Below are 16,894 nucleotides of genomic sequence, written 5' to 3'. Positions count from 1 at the left end.
GAATTATACTTGCATCATTATGTTTCCCTCATGCATCACGTGAGTGACCTGCATACACAGACTAGCAAGAATTTTAGGTGAAAAAGGCAAGAAAATGCTTATATTTTCAGTGAGGGCTGATGACAGAATGCATATATACATACCAATACACGCAAAAAACCATGTCGCTCAAAGAATCAGTTGCTCGAAACTTAATAGAATCTATTTATAATTGAGATTTAAAGATGTCTCATGTATATTGAGACAGATGAGGCTAAGAGAGTCCAACAAAAGGTGCTGCCAAAAATCATAATAACCCAAAAATAATATTCTATCAATTTGGGAAACCACATCAAAGTAACATTCCTTCCTTTTCAAGCTTTCCTATAAAGTAATATCAAGCACTCTCTGCCTGCCTTTCATCTTCAAATCAGTATACAAAATATGATCTTCACTGAATAAACTAAACCAGTTTTTTAATATGATCTTCACTGAATAAACTAAACCAGTTTTCTAATTGAGGGTAACCAAGGTTGACAGTTTGAGTATCATGTTAACAAGGCAGAGCAAATGAATGTCAAAGGCAGAAACAGTGCTCAAGAGCTAATTCCTACTGCTTGACACTGTTAATGAAATTACTACTTGTGTAGATTACCCACCATAATAAACAGCCACAATTTACTATATAGTTTGTGAATATCCTTCAAGTTGTATACTTAAAAACTGAACAATTACTCGTTTTTAATACTCACTGACTGGCTTTCTCCACTGCAAATTCCCTTCATAAAGGTATTTCACTCAATATGATATCCATGGAACAACAAAGTAATTAACTTGACACTTTGCTCCTGTTTTGACTTCCATGGAGTCCTGTTTTTCAGCAAATAAATTAACCTTTACATTTACAAAATGGATCAGCATAAGCTGACATCCTATTGAATACAGAAGTATTTTTTCTTTTTGAACAGTCAAATAAATAATTTCCCCCCCTCAGTTATTATACATAACACACATGTTTTTCACCCTTTATTTTAACCCACTAAAGAAAAAGCCATCACCAACTTACTGCAATATCAAGCTCTAAGAGCAATGCAGTCTTTACTGCATCTTCCCTAGTGAGCTGAACTGCTTTTGTAACCGGCACTTCAAAGGTTCTTCCCTCTGAGATAAGTGAAGACAGATGCGGATTCTGAAAAAGACAACACAAAAACTTACACTAAAAATGCAAATCAGCTTTAAGACATCTTACTATGACATACAGGAATTGGTGTGGTACAGGTTGTTTTTGAAACAATCTTAGAAAACAACTCAAAACAATAAGGAAAAACATGACTCTTCTATACACATATAGTGTTTTGCTCTTTTAAAAAAATCACATCTAAACAATAACTGGCATATATTCAATTACAAAAAGTCAGTAGGCTTGAACAGTCTAATGGGCCAACATTATTATCAAATGCAGCGAGCTGTTTCATTTTTTAAGAACTGCCTTGAAAATAGCCAATTAGAGAATGGCATTTATGTTAAACCCCAGAAAACTCCTGCCTAATTAAAGGATTATTAGGTGTATAGAATGGACATAAGAAGTCAGAACAGAAGTTACATCACTGCAGGTTTACAGCTTAAGGGTTTGGGGTCCATTTGGGGTCTACTATTACAGGCAACTTATAAAAGGATTTTTAAATTAGAGCTAATGAGCAAAACCCACTCTACAAGACAGCATCATGTAATAACACAACATTTCTAGACAGGTGAGAATGTGCCCCAAGTATGACAAATGGGCACAAGAGTAATTCCATATCACATATGTCAAAGGCTGATCAGAATACAGCCCTCACTTTTCCATCACTATAGTAAGCAAGTTTCATTTGACATCAATGCAGACAAAAATAAAAAGAGGCAGGAGGGATACCAAATGCCTTTAACAATACTCTGTCAAATGTAAAAGAATCATCCTACCAATAGGATGTTATTCTGAAGATCTCCTATTTAAAAAAGGAGACAAGAGCATCACTTGAGACCAAGTTGGAAGTTTCTTTGTTTTCTTAGGATTTTGACATGGTGATTAATAGCTTGGGCCATATCAAGTCATTGTGCATCAACTGGACTGCTGTAACTGTCTACATTTGTATTCTCTCCAAGTCAAATTCAAGGCATAATGAAATCAAGATTTAAGCTAAATTGTATTATCTTACACTTCACAGAAATGCTTTAGACCAACTCACTATTCTGCCCTGGTATTAGTATGTAGCAACTTGCTAATTCAACCCTGAGACTCAAAAGCCCAAGACAAGATAATTTAAAGTAACTGGAGAGATCATGTATCAGGCCTTCTTTAAATGGCAGCGAGTCTCTGCTTGGAAATATCCAAACCTCACCTTGATGAATTTCAAAACACACCAACTTCAGCTCTGCTTGGCAAAAAATATCCATAGCTGCTGTTGCAATGTGAGATACCAAAAAAGCACGTGAATTGTGTGATACCTGCAAAACCAAACATGACCCTACATAGAACCTACTTGTTGACAAGATCTACCCAACTATGTCAAAAATAGTTCCAAAGGAAAAAAATCCATAAACATGCATTTGACTTTTTCCAGTGCTCACGATGATCACCCTGTTCTATATATGAAATCTGGACTATTATCTTTAATCTGTCACTGATTTCCAGATTAGTAGATTCAGCTTTTTCCATTTGCTGTTCCAATGCATAATTAACTTTTTTTTCTATATACAGAAAGGGCATCAGTATTAGAACCTGACAAACTATTTCAGAGATCAGTCTGCATATATGCTGACTTTAAGAAAATGGTCTCTTTTAAGGACTGTAGCAGCACATTCAACCCAACTATTACTCTTTAATAGAAGAGCACCTCTAAATCATAAACCTGAAGAATTTTGATTATTAAATTCAACAATCTGAGCAAAACCAACAGTACGAGGTTTAAAAGAGAAGCAAAATTATCCAGTGTTTAAATCCATACACTCTTCTATAATTATATTAGCTAGACTAAGTGATTCTCTCAGCATTTCCATTAACAGTCTCAACAGAGAATGCCAGCATCTGAAGATACTAAAGGACTTTCATGGTCATGAAAGTTGATCCAGGTCTAGATCTTGAGACCAGTTTCTTGGCTTGGGCCAAGATTCCCACAAACCTGCCTGAGGATCTGCACTCTTGGCTGATCCAGGCTGCCACCTCCTGCTTTGCACTACTTAGATAGTGGATAGCAACGCTGGATTTGTTACCACACTCAGCTCCTGGCTCCCTGTCATTTAAAGAGCAGCCAGGCTTCACTGCTTCCTTGCATGGATAACTGAAACATCTGCCCTCTGCAGGCAACCAGAAAAGTTGAGTCACTCCTGCCAACAGGAGGTGATTTCCAGCTCATGATAATTCTTCTCTTAGGACAGCACGTCTTTGTTCAATGTGGCTTCAATAGGAAAAGCATACCAGCTTTTGATCTACAGTTCACCTTCCATTTCCCTCAGTACAATAAGGATCTTAATTTCACAATGACAAATTTCTCCATTACTAAGTATGCAGCAAGATTTTGAGCAATTTTACAACCTCTTAGTGCGTTCTGAAAGGACAAAAAATTTGAACAGAAACTTTACTGTGCTCCTCACTACAGCAAGATGTTTTCATTGTTATAAGCCACGGAGGATTTGAATTCTTGCCTTCCTGACAATGCAATACCAACTTGCCTATTAGCTGAATTATATCTTGACATAAGTGTCCATAACGCATATGGTGGCACCTACATTCAGTATAAATGGACTTTTTACTTAAAATTCAAAAGCCTCCTGCACTGGGGACACATCTCCATTATGTAAGCATTCACTTGCTCTTTTGAGCCTCACGTAGGAGTATACACTCATACTCCTACAAGCACTAGAGGCTTCCATCACTCAAAGGGAAGTCCTTACCTCACCCTGGGTGTCCTGAAACTCCACCTCTATATATTCTGGTGGCAGGGCAGGAATATTAAGAGCAGACTGAGAGACAGGAGGGACAGAATGAACGAGTGAAGGTTCGGCATCTCCAGCTGGAGCCACATGATTGATGTCATCCAGTTTCTGTGACAGAGTATCAGAACCCCTTGCTTCCTCATCTTCTAGCTTCAAGTTCTGTACTTCAGAGCTTAACTTTAGCTCATGCACAGCATGTGGAGCTGTAGAGAGAGAGCTGGAAACAGCATTGACAGCATTGTTCATGCCTTCTTTCTCTTTCTGCAATTGTAATGCTTCCTTGAGAGCAAGCCAAAGTCCATCAATCCAAGGATCAACCACTAATTCCAAACTGGGAATGGAGGAGAAAAAAAAGAAAAAAATGTATGGATGAATTATTGTGACTTCCTGGACTGATAATTTACAGATAATGAAAGACCACAAAAGCAAAAAAACACTATTCACTTTCCATTTCTAATATACATCTGCAGCTGTTATCAAGATTACTCCTTTGTAAAAAAAAATAATTATTTATTTGTTACCACTATGTAAATTTACAGAATCTAAAATGTGTAACAGTCTTGCTCTTCCAACAGTTTCTCATTTTTATTTTCATATGCTGAACTTTATGACAGAAAGTTGAAGGAATGGCAGCAGAATATGCAACTTTTCATTGTGCAACAGCAACATCAATAGCTTACACTAATGGCCCATTTTTATTATTTCAGAACACAAGAGATAAGTTTTATGGTTATGACAGTGTTTGTGCTCAACTGCCTTGCACAGAACCAATAAAAGCAGCGGTTCAAAATAACTAAGCCAAGACTACAGCCTACTGGCCAGAAAGAATAGCAAAAAAGGGAGGTGTTTTCTTACATAATTCCTCTACAGCAAAGAGAGAAATCTTCTTATATAATTTCTCTAAAGTGATCCTCTGCCCATGCCCAAAAGAGAAAAATGAAAAGAAAAAAAAAAAAAGAAAAAAGAAACTACATTTTCAAACCCCTCTACTTACTCTGACTTATTTAATTTCTAGAACTGCTACATACTAATTTTCCAGGCATTACACTTTAAAAATGGAATTTTACTTAATGGCAATTGAGACTGAAAAGGCATAGTGTGCTCAGGCAGAACTCATTTCTAGGAGGTGCTGAGTATCCAGCTTTAATGGACCTCAAACAGTTCAGAACATTTAGCCAAATATCTACACAAATATTTCATCATGAAGAAATAAAATCCAGACCCATCCAGCTCTTACCCTACACAGTCATCTGCTAATCCTGTGTCATAGAAGTGTTGGGCACCAAGTTCTTGAAGCCGTCGGTCTACTGTCCTTCCCCCATTACAGAAGAACATGTACTCTGAGTCTCCCAGACCTAGCAAATTCAAGGAAAGAGGAATCATGTCAACCAGGCAGCCTCCCAGGCTACGCAAAGTCAGGACAGACTTTTCTTGCAGGCTAACAGAAGAATCAGGTATGTTGGAGCAAGCCCACAAGAGGCACCAAGATGATTAGAGGGATGGAGCACCACTCCTAGGAGGAAAGGCTGACATAATTGGGTTTGTTCAGCCTTGAAAAGAGAAGGCTTTGGAGTGACCTAACTGCGGCCTTCCAGTACCTGAAGGGAGCCTGCAAAAAAGACATGGGGGATTTTTACAAGGACATGTGACAGGACAAGGAATGGCTTCAAATTGAGAGTAAGTTTAGATCGGATGATAGCAAGAAATTCTTTATTGTGAAGGTGGTGAGGCACTGGCACGGGTTGCCCAAAGATGTTGTGGATACCTCATCCCTGGAAGCGTTCAAGGTCATATTGGACGGGACTTTGAGCAACCCATTCTAATGGAAGGTGTCCCTGTCCACAGCAGGGGATTGGAACTGGATGATCTTAAAGGCCCTGTCCAACAAAGGCCTTCTATGATTCCATGATAATTATAATTGTGCTATGTAGACATACTTAAACACGTGCATATATAAGTGTATTATTCAGAGGCTAAATTGAAATATACATACATGTATATGAATTTCAAACAAAATTGTTTTTGTCCCGAAATAGGGCTGCAAAACTGTCTCCCTCCTTCCCAAACGTAAGACAGAGAAATACCCTGAAAACACTTTGCTTTCAATATTTCACATGTCAGAAGAATACTGCTTTAGTTTGAGGCTTTTAAAATATACAAAATTCCTCTAGCAGGAAAAACATAAGGAACTGAAAGCTGATAAACTATGTATGAATTATCAAAATAATTGATCTTTCAGGATTAAGTTGTTAATAATGTCAACAACATGTGAGAGTATTAAAAGAAATTAAAAAGTATTAGAAACTTGAGGGGAAAGAAAGGATCAAATATAGCAGTGATTTTAAACAAGAAGAAAGCTGGAACATCTGCATGAGGGACAAAAGTCCAGCAACTTCCTCTGCAGGAATCAAAGATTTCTTTGCAGATCTTGTTTTACCTGCACTGGGTTTTCTGCTCCTTAACTGTTATGAAGCTGTTTTAGATGAAGGTGTTCCTTGTTACCACCTTGTTTCCAACTTGTTACCAGTTGAACAGGCAGTGCACTCAGGAGGTTATGTCCATGGAAGATCCAAGATTTTAAGGGGTCAACCAAATCACTGAGCCACCCCACAAAAAATGATCAATCATCCTTTAGAGATATTTGCCCAGCAATCCTAAAGACCACTGGGTTTAGGTCCATCTTCACAAAATCTTTAAGTAATCTACACCACTGTTTCACTCTTCTATTATAATTTTCTACAGCCTGACCCTTTCTTGTGTGCAATTTCAAACCACTAGATTTTGATTATTTCCACTGGTGCTGGTTTTGGCTGAAACAGTGCTAGTTTTCCTCATCACAGCTAGTACAGCTAGGGGCTGTACTTTGGACTTGTGCTGGAAACAGTGTCGATACCTCAGAATGACCAAAGGGACATCCCAGGCCACATGGCACCATGCTCAGCACATAGAGCTGGACAAAGAAGAGGCAATGGGAGGACATATGCAGTGATGGCATTTATTTTCCCAAACCACTGCTACTGAATGGAGCTCTGCTTTGCTGGAGCTCTGCTTTGCTGGAGATGGCTGAAACACCTGCTTGCCCATGGGGAAGGGTGAATGAATTCCTTGTTTTAATTTAATTGTGTTCATGGCTTTTGCCTTCCCTATTAAATTGTCATTATCTCAATCCACAAGTGTAATCACTTTTAGACTTCCTATTCACTCCTCCTTCCCACTAGGGAGGACTTGGGGGAAGGAGAGAGCAGCTGGGTGGCTCTTGGTTTCTGGCTGTGGTTAAACCATGATGCCAACTAATAATGGAGCATTCCCCTCTCCTTTTAACATCCTTTTATTTTTTTTTTCCCTTTTAAGAGGACTTTTGCTTTCTCTCAAGTACAGTACTTATAACAAACATTTAATTGGACCAATTTAGATGGTCACCATGAAAGTATTTTAAGACTGATAACTTGCTAAACTTGAATGACATTGTAATTTAGACACCTTAATAATTTCTGCCATAATAAAATTCAGGATTAATACAGTACTTATCTTTACACATACACATATGCATGCAGCCAGCTGTGAAAAACCTGCCCATTTCATAAATTGTTATGTGGCAATAGCATAACAGCTTCTCAAAATGCTACCTGATTAGGACGCATACCGTTCAGACTTCCACATTATATATCCAGGAGAAACTTCCTTCTAATGGATCCCTTCCTTATTAGAAACTTAGAAGTTTCCTTACTCCCACCTATCAAATTACTTGTCAGGTAAAAATAACCTAGGTTTAAATAGACATTTCTGGAGTTTGTTTATAAATGAAATTTGAAAACTGAACAAACTAAGCTTACAATCAGCTCAAGATACATCATGCATTTTGCCAAATCTGTATTTTGCTTATCCATTTTTAAGTCAAAGGTACATTCATTCTCTTGACGAGTACAACATTCAAAACTAAAGTATCATTGCAAATTTAAAGGGATGGGAAGATTTAAGGTTTTTACTTTTAAGAACATTTTATACTGCCTCTTCCTCTGTAGAGAAAAATGCTCAATGACTCACACAGCCAAGTAAACTAATCTAGTTTACTAATCTCTGTAGAAACTTAACATGAAATTTAAACTTCAAACAGCTATAGATAGCTTATATCATATAGTTTTTATGCAGAGAGAAAATTAAGCTGTAAAAAATTACATTGGTAGCTTACATTCAGATAATTTTTGTGATGTTTTTCCTTTATTGCTCATAGAGGACATTACATAAAACTGCTGTTTATAAAAACAAATGTTTTATAATGCTTACATGTTTTATAGGCACTTAAAAAAGCCAAAACCATCTCTTCAGAAATAAATGAAATATAAAAATTATTCACTGACAGACAAGTTCTGCAATAATACAGAAAATACTAAGTCACCTAGCAATCCATACTGGAGATGTGCAAAATGGTCCGGAGGCAAGGTCTTGTCTTGAATTTTCTTCACAAACTTGCGGGCAGTGTCTGGTGGCTCTCCTGTCCCAGTAGTGGAAATAACAATAACTACAGGGTCCTTTTCTGTTTCCAGGTTATACTACAAGCAATAGAACAAGTTAAGTTACAAGGTGCCATTTGATACATAATTGTGGGCCTTAGATACTCTATCTCCCACCTTTCTTCTTCCCAAGTGTACATGGAAGTATAATATAAGTCTTTCAAGTATAATTACAAGCAATTTTGGGGATGCAACTTATGATCATATTTGGAGCTTTCAAGACCAAATTTGATAAAGCCCTGAAGAACCTGCTCTGACCTCAAATGACCTTGCTGCAAGATGACATCATAAAGCTTTTTCCAACCTGACATATCCTATGATCCCATATACAGATGTCTAAGGGCAGCATTTTGAGCAGGCTAGTAGATACATGAAGAATACTTCACAACTGCACTCAGCTTAAATACACAGTCCTTGCAGTATTCTGTCAAGTGGAAAAAGTACTTTTGTACATATGATCACAGTCACACAGCCGTAATCCTCATGATTTCACACAGATAAGTGGGGTGTGGCCATACAAACTGAAGGGATCATTTCTAATTTCCATTAAGTATCATTTGGTCCTGTTTGATAACTTCCATGTTACAGAATTGCAGTATCACAGAAGTAACTAGGCTGGAAAAGACCTTTGAGATGATCACACCCAGAAAATCCCCCAGTCCTTTTGGGAGAACTAACGTAACTCTGAAGAGTGATAATCAGACACCATGCTCTACAGTCTGATTAATTTTGGCCCATTCACCATTCCCCCAATTCATTTGTCTCTCCTTTGCTAATACTGGTCTCCTGCATTTCCCAGAGTTTCATGGGGCTACTTCCATTATACCAGCTTGAAAGAACTGTCTGTAGTAGGGACTACATTGTGTCAGCTCCATAAATTCACATCTCATGCAAACATTTATTACTTCTCATTAAAAAGCCCTCAGAATCTTTGACTATCCCATCTTTAGCAGGCTGCAGCACTGTCCCAATGTACTGTCAGTCAGGTCACTCATACAAATGGCTCTTGCAGCAACCCCTATGGCCTGTGGGTAGTGACCTCTGTGACACACAGCTCCAATCCAGTGCTTGGGAGTGACCTCTGGAGATCACTTATTCCCACCCCATGCCTCAAGTGCGACTAACAGACAGTGCTGCACTCGGTCAGCTACAACCGGCTGAATTTTGAAAACTTCTCAGGGTAGAGATTTCCCTTTTCTGGCAGCTTCTTCCATGCAGAACTTCTCCACCAGTGTCAAATCTGAGTTTATCAGGCAGCACCCAATGGATATGGTCTCCTGTTGTCCAGTTTGGCTCACACAGCCTATTATTAGAGCATTCCTTAGCCTCCTTTTTGCCATAATAACCTAAGCTCCTTCTACTGCTCCCTGTGGGTTATAGTTTAAATCATCTCCGAGCCCTCTAAGTTTAATAAAAATAACAGGACTATGAGAAAATAGAAAGATTGCAAGAGGTGCTGTGTTTCACTCAGAGCAGTTTCAAGACTGAAATTCAAAACTTCAGATTTTGAGGAGTTATGCTCTAAACACCTCCCTCAATAAATCACTCAAACTTTATCTCCTTGTCAAGCCATATAAAAAAATTACCTGACACCTGCAACCCAAAAAGGCCAGGAATACACAGAAATAGACTAAAGCAGTTTTCCTTTTGGCAGTGTTTCCAAATCTTTCCTGAAGAAGTTAAAAGCAGTTGCATGGTAAACTTAAATTACTACGTGTCTTGCCTCTGACAGTGGCCTACAGCAGAAGTCTAGAGAAGCACAAGTAAACAGAGTAAACATGCAATGCTATTCCCAGGGCACTTTGCCAGACTTCAATGAGTTGTGGCCCAGGACTTTCTAAACACAGCTTTCGTCTTTTACAACGTTCAGGCAAACCCCAAGTACTCACAAAATCCTAACACTTTCAAAACTGAACTCTAAGTTGTACAAAAAAAGGCCTTAAGGGTCCTGTTGCAATAAGGACTCATATTTTCAAAGTTTCCACAGCTGATTTGATAACACAGACCCAGAGCTTCTGCAGTGCATTGCCACAGGTGACTACCACATTCACAAAGAAAAGCAAATTCTTGAAGTAAAGAAAGTAAGGGTCTACTGGTATCACACCAGAATATACACTAAAATGAGCTCCACTAAAAAAAAAACAAAAAAGATACAAGCTCAGAAAGTATGAAGTGGTGTATTAGAACAGAAGAATGATTAACTCACTATGTTATTGCTTACTTCACTGCAGATTTTCATCTGCAAACTTGGATATTTTTTGAAAACTAAACATTTGGTGATACAGGTTCTGCAATAATTTGTGTCTGTTGCTTTGTTCTTCTAAACTTCTTCTAAGCTTTCTGACGTTTGTATTTTTGTAATGGAGTTTCTCCCGCACTTTTCATGTAAATAATGATTGTTTTGCCTTCCTTTCTGGAGGAGGAGAGAATTGATGGACTGTTGGTTTGACCAGTGTGGTTGGAGAGGTGGCAACTTCATCCTCCAATCCATGGGCATTTTTAAAATTCTATAAATATCGAGGTCCAGAAACAAACACACCTTTTTTGCCTTGGACATCTCAGTGTGTGAGTGTTGTTCATTTTGTGTCGTACTGCGACATGTGTCAATTACTGTGAGGTTTGCTACATTACCAGACCAGCAAGAACCTAACATAACTACAAAGTTTTTTACTCTACCTTCCACTTCCTCCTATATTCTTTGTATTTCAGCTTTGTCTCATTCTTTCTCTTTCCTTCAAACATTCTCCTCAGCTGAGGACAGCAATGCCACACAAGAACAGTGAGCAGCCTGCTCAAGCTGTGCATGGCTGCTGAAAGAAGAGGATGGGCTCAAAGCAGCCAGGTTTGTCTCATCCAGAATAATACATATCATGACAAATGTACTTATTCAGATAATTCATCCAAGGCTGACTACACACACTGTGACCCAAGATGATTTCCATTTAGCCTCCCATTTTTTACTGCTCCTCACTTCCACTTCATTTCAGTCTTCATAAAACGTAATTGCCACAATCAACTAAAGATTTATGACCTTATCTCACCCCTGGGACTGTAGGTGAGAGACAATACTTGGAAACAGCCAGTGTTCCTGAGACCTGAGCAGTATTTGATCACTCACTTTTGAATGGCAAGTATTACTATTACTGGCTCTGTAACCACCTACTCCCTCCATAGACCTTCACAAGGTCTGAAGATACCCAAAAGCTACATAAAGACAGACCTTCTAACTGACAAGTAGGGAAAAAACTGGAAGCTTATCTGTGACAAGACTTACAAAGCTGCAGAAGTCACTTTTTTCCTCAATGCCCAATTCTCAGATTCTCAATTCATAATTAATTTGCAGCTCTGAATTGTCTTGCCAAATTTGGCAAAATACATTTATTTAAGTGGCAGGCCAATAACAGGGCTAGAAATGTTCTGACTATCACCTTCATGAAACTAATCTCCAAACCTGTCAAATGCAGAAGAAATTAAATACAAGAATATAAAGAGAAACTTCACATTCCATGCTGGCTGCATAAGTCTCTCTTTCTAACACTCAGCTCTGTACTTAGTACACATTCACTCAAAATGTCTCACATTTTCAAGTGCATGAAAAAAACTCTTTAAAATGTTATTTTCTCCTCATCTCATATGAAATACCAGGCTATCAAGTTTTTATTGTTTGTTTTTTATATGTTTTTGTTTGAGGGCATACAGTTGACAGTACTTTGTAAAGGAAATTACAGTCCATAATGCTTTCAGTTACAGAACTAAGCTTTCTTACTCTTGGATAACAGCAAGTAATAAAAAGCCACTTCCTTGTCCCAGCCAAGCATTTTATTTTGTTCTAGAACATAACTTGAAGTGAGTCCTGTGGGAATTGAAATGAGTGCATATGCTAAGCAACATAAGAAGACCCATAAAATCTCCGGGACATGGTGGAGTCCGCAGTTAACACAACACAAAACATCAATGCAACAAAAGAAAAAAAAACCCTAACCAAACAAACAAACAACCCCACAAAAACAAACAAAAAAACTCCCAGAAAAAAACAAGAAGAAAAAGCATAATTTCTAGTAACAGCAGACCTGACCTGTAAATACAGAATTTATTCACTACTGCATACATAGAAAGTTTTCAAGAAGTTACTCAATCATTGTTAGAAGAGAGATAAAAACTTATTAATTTACAGTTTCAATAAGAAAAATCATAAGATTTATCTCTGGCAGAAGACTATTAAGCAACTGTGAGCATTGGTTGAAATTACTGATTCACAAAGAACAAGAATTTGACACTAGATGGTGTTTTTCAGGTGGGTGCATCTGCTAGCCTTTGTGACATCTGGAGCCACCACTCTAGCATGCGAAGAAGAATTCAGTGCTTCAATACATATTTTTCAAAACAGCATGAAGTATCTCACCTTATCCATTTCACTTATGCAGTGCATATCAGCTTCAAGTCCATGGGCACCTGCTTGCTGCCATATTTCTTCAGCTATGGCTTTTGCCTGCCCCTTTTGTGTTGCATAGAGGAGCAAAAATCTCCTTTTTGACTCACAGCACATCTTATTTTTTTTTGGAAATACTGCAGAGGAAAAAAGAATTAAAATGTGAATGTTATGTAAGCAGAAAAGCAAGATTTTACTTTGCTTATGAGATTAAAAAGAAATAAAGACAGCAGCATCGGTGTTTAACTTGGAAATGAGCGATCTGCTCTGAAGGGAAGCCATTTCTCTCAAGCAAGCTTTGTAGATCAGGTTGCAAAGGATATGTGGTGTTGGCACTATGTGCTGTACTGCCTTGATGCTCCAGTAATGTAACAATATCTCTGATATCAAGAATTTAGTTTGTAACAAATATAACATGAAAAATTTTAAAATTAATTATATACTATTTTTATTATTATATATTTTCTATTTCCATTTAGTGACTGTTTTGTTCACTTTTCCGAGCTGTCTTCGAAAACAAAACAAAACATAGACCTAGTGAAGTCAAAGTACAAAGCCTGATGAAAAAAATTAAATTCTCAGTTTCTTCTTTTCTGAAATCAGTATTTTCTGCTGCAATGACTTTACACTTTATTGTCCACTACATATTTTGGAGCACAAACACTGACTTCAATCTTGCATTTCAAAAGGGAGCTCCTTACACAAGTGCAACCTGACCCTGAGGTTAGCTCAGCTGCTCAGAACACAATGCTATTAACACCAAGGTGTTGCTTTTGATCCCCATATTGGCCATTCACTTTGGAGGAGTTGGACTTGATGATACTTGTGGGTCCCTTCCAACACAAACTGCTCTGTGATTCTGTGAATTACAGAATTGACTCTGGGGTTTTATTCTCCTAAAAGTAAGAAACAGTCTTAGAGGAATCTGTCGTGGCATCACCAAGTCCCTTGCAAGGAGCAGGATGAATGAGATGCATACCCTTATCCATTCACCTGTCCCATGAAAATCTGAATGCAAGTTTTCCATTATTCTGACACAGAGAACACCACAGATTTAACTTCAGGCAGCAGTAAATAAGAGATAGAAGCAGAACGTCCTTAGAGTGAATATTGCAAATCACTTTGTCATTGCTAAGGAGGTGCAGTAGAACTGAAATACCTAAAAATACTGAGAAATTTTCAGTTCCCAATCTGAGGTACCTCTCCCATGCCAGTTTGCTGCACCTCACCTATTGGCTCCACACAGTTTCAACTACAGAAAGCATTCAGTGTCCTAGCCAGACACACTGAGTTATGGAAACATGTGGCTGTATAACTCAAGGTACCTCTTTTTTCTCTTTCTCTCAAGGGAAAACAAACATAGTTCAATTGTATAAGAATACTGTACTCCATAAATATGGCAGGATATTTCTCCCCACAGTACTCCAGAAGATTTTTCCTATAGGAATTTTTTTTAAAAGCATAATTATACATCAAAAGTAGCAAAACTAAGTCATAGGTTCTTAGAAATGCCTGTATCATATGTGCATTTCATGAAAAATGTAATTACTAGAAAATGTTGAGGTTTTCCTTGTATTTCCTTCTACTGTGTTCCATTTTAGTTTTCATTTTAAATTAATTACATATATTATCTAAAATTATAAGTGATTACCTTAATAGCCACCTTTAAAAAAATTCATTTACATAATTGGTTTTATGTGCATGTGTGCACAGAAAGTGTATACAACAAAACAACGCTCAAAATGATTCTTCACCTTCCTTTCCAAATGAAAAAAATGTGCTAATTATGATGATTCCTATAAAATAGCATAAATACAGTTTAAATACCCTCAGATCCCCATAGTAATACAGATTCATCCTGGTCATGTGCTGTGTTTTCACCTAACTCTCTTGTCAGCAGGTGGCATCACCTGACCACAAATAAACAAAACCAAAAAAGACAAAGCAGCACTCCATTACTACACTCTTCCTCATACCTCAGAAAGGGAGAAAGAGAATCAGATCCCACAAAGATCACACCATAGCACAGAAAACTTCTATACAACAAAAGCTGAGGAGTAAGCTGCCAACATTGTAGCCCAGGCATTACCAACAAGTCTGTTAGAACAAGAGTCACTTTGGGAAGCTGTTAATGTTTGAGAAGCACAAAAGTTTGCAACAGCAGAAGGAATGGAGAGGGCAACAGAAGTATTAGCAACCAAGATGTGGTCTGACATGGTCAGATGTGGCCCTAACAGTGCTATCACCTCTGCCTAGGTCAGGTAGAGCAGCCTAGATTCCTGTAAGACGTTGTGAGCTTTCTATTCCAGTTAGTATAGCAACAATAAAGGGTGCAAAAAGTAGCCACACACATTTTCGGTGCATATATGTGAACTTAGAGAGAGGTTTTTTCCACTGGTGAATGGACCAGTAGATTGCATGGAGACACAAAACATGGAGCAACTGCACCTCTCACAGACAGCATGTGGAAACAAGAGAACCAGAAATACACAACCAGAAGAGCTGATGATGCTGGAGATGCACATGCAAGACCTCCTGAGACAGGGTACTGTATGTGTATGCAACAGTGTGAATGCATCCTTGTGGCAATGGAAGAGAACACAAAGAGACAATTCCTTGGAATTAGAATCAGAAAGCTGTTTAAATATTTGTGGCATTTAATAACATTTTCCAGGTGCCTAGTATTGTATGTTTTGCATCGTTACTCTTGATCTTAAATACATAATTCAATTAACTGACTAGTTTATTTAATTCCCTGTAAGTTAATTATGTCAACAACAGACCAATAAATTCCTTTGATCATGATTTGATCTAAACTGCACAAGTTGAAGAGTTTCACCCTGCAAACACATCTTCCCTCTGTCATCAGCCATAAGATCTTTGTGCACAGACTGCCAAGCGATGTTGCTCAAAGAGAGAAATAAAAGTCATGCCTACCTGGAGATGAACAACCATTACCCAGGAACACACTTGCTCTCAGACAAGCATGCTGCCCACACTGCTCTTGCTTTGCTGCTTATACACTCTTCAAAGATGCTATGCCACTTCCACTTACGTGATACAAGTTCAACTGGAATAAATAGAGGGAAAAAGGCAATTCATGAGCTATCGAACTTTCTGAAGAATCCCTGTAACTTTAATAGTACTACCACACTAGCAGCCTTTAGCAGGTTTTCGTGCTGGTAGACACACATCAAAATACAATGTTTAAACGGGGAACACAGCCTGTGATTTCCCGGATCACACCAGGGCTTAACAGGAAACTAAGGATGAAATTCCAAACTACAGCTCTGCTGATTTAATACTTGGAAGTCAGAGAGCTAACAGTCCACGGAAGATTAGCAGGGAGTCCAGCGGCTCCCAAAGGCAGCAGAGTGTAGGACAATCCTTGCAGGAATGCCGCTGAACCAACCCCACGTGCTTCCCACTGTTATCTAAAAAACAGCGACTTGCCCAGCAGTGCCGCAGCAGCGCGGCAAGGCCAGACCGCGCACGTCACCGAGCTGCTCTGTCAGATACGAACCGCGCGGCCACGGACAGGGGGGAAAAAAGCAAGAAACTTAAGAGCGCACACTGCTAACTATGTCATCAGTAGATGGCTAAACTCCTTAGATCCTCATTCAACCTGAGCTGCACACATGTTGGAGGTTCGCCCTTCTGAAACTTAGAAGAACGTCTTCTTTCTGTCAGCAACCAGAAGAGCTTCACGCACCCCTCTGTGGCTTTAACCCAGGTTGTGGCACCGTGCCTTGAGCCATTCCCAAGCCACTTTTTCAACAGCTTGCGACTTGCCCAGAAGCATTCTAGGGCCCAGACAAATATAACAGCGAAATACAAACCCTCTGCCCCGCCCACCCGCTCCGGCCGGCCCCGGTGCCCCCCGAGCGGGGAGCGGGAGTACTTGCGCTGGAGGACGCGGTGACACGGACACGAATCCCGCTTCCAAGCAAAGCGCCAGCCCCCGTTCCGCGACTGCCAGAGGCGGTGGCAACGCGGGGAGGAG

At 38.8% G+C, this 16,894-nt stretch overlaps 1 protein-coding gene across 2 annotated transcripts in view; it reads right to left on the bottom strand.

Annotated features, from left to right (window-relative positions):
* The window catches only part of MTRR (5-methyltetrahydrofolate-homocysteine methyltransferase reductase), a 29,323-nt gene extending 12,433 nt beyond the window's left edge, over positions 1-16,890 (bottom strand). The window contains exons 1-7 of one of the 2 annotated variants that reach the window (XM_054284827.1): positions 16,793-16,890; positions 15,829-15,961; positions 12,865-13,028; positions 8,348-8,501; positions 5,189-5,306; positions 3,910-4,282; positions 1,046-1,168 (exon numbers count right to left, since the gene is read on the bottom strand). In XM_054284827.1, the coding sequence (XP_054140802.1) occupies positions 1,046-1,168; positions 3,910-4,282; positions 5,189-5,306; positions 8,348-8,501; positions 12,865-13,008 (912 nt within the window). In that variant the 5' untranslated portion in view covers positions 13,009-13,028; positions 15,829-15,961; positions 16,793-16,890. The remainder of the gene's footprint in view (positions 1-1,045; positions 1,169-3,909; positions 4,283-5,188; positions 5,307-8,347; positions 8,502-12,864; positions 13,029-15,828; positions 15,962-16,792) is intronic. The other variant, XM_054284828.1, reaches the window with a different exon arrangement.
* Positions 16,891-16,894: the final 4 nt, after the last annotated feature.

This window comes from Melozone crissalis, unplaced genomic scaffold (genome assembly GCF_028551555.1).
Source record: "Melozone crissalis strain CALT ecotype California unplaced genomic scaffold, PUWL_Pcris_2 ptg000042l_1, whole genome shotgun sequence".
In the NCBI taxonomy this organism is placed as follows: domain Eukaryota; kingdom Metazoa; phylum Chordata; class Aves; order Passeriformes; family Passerellidae; genus Melozone; species Melozone crissalis.
Note: the sequence above shows the minus strand (reverse complement) of the source record. Positions and strands in the feature narration are given on the sequence as shown.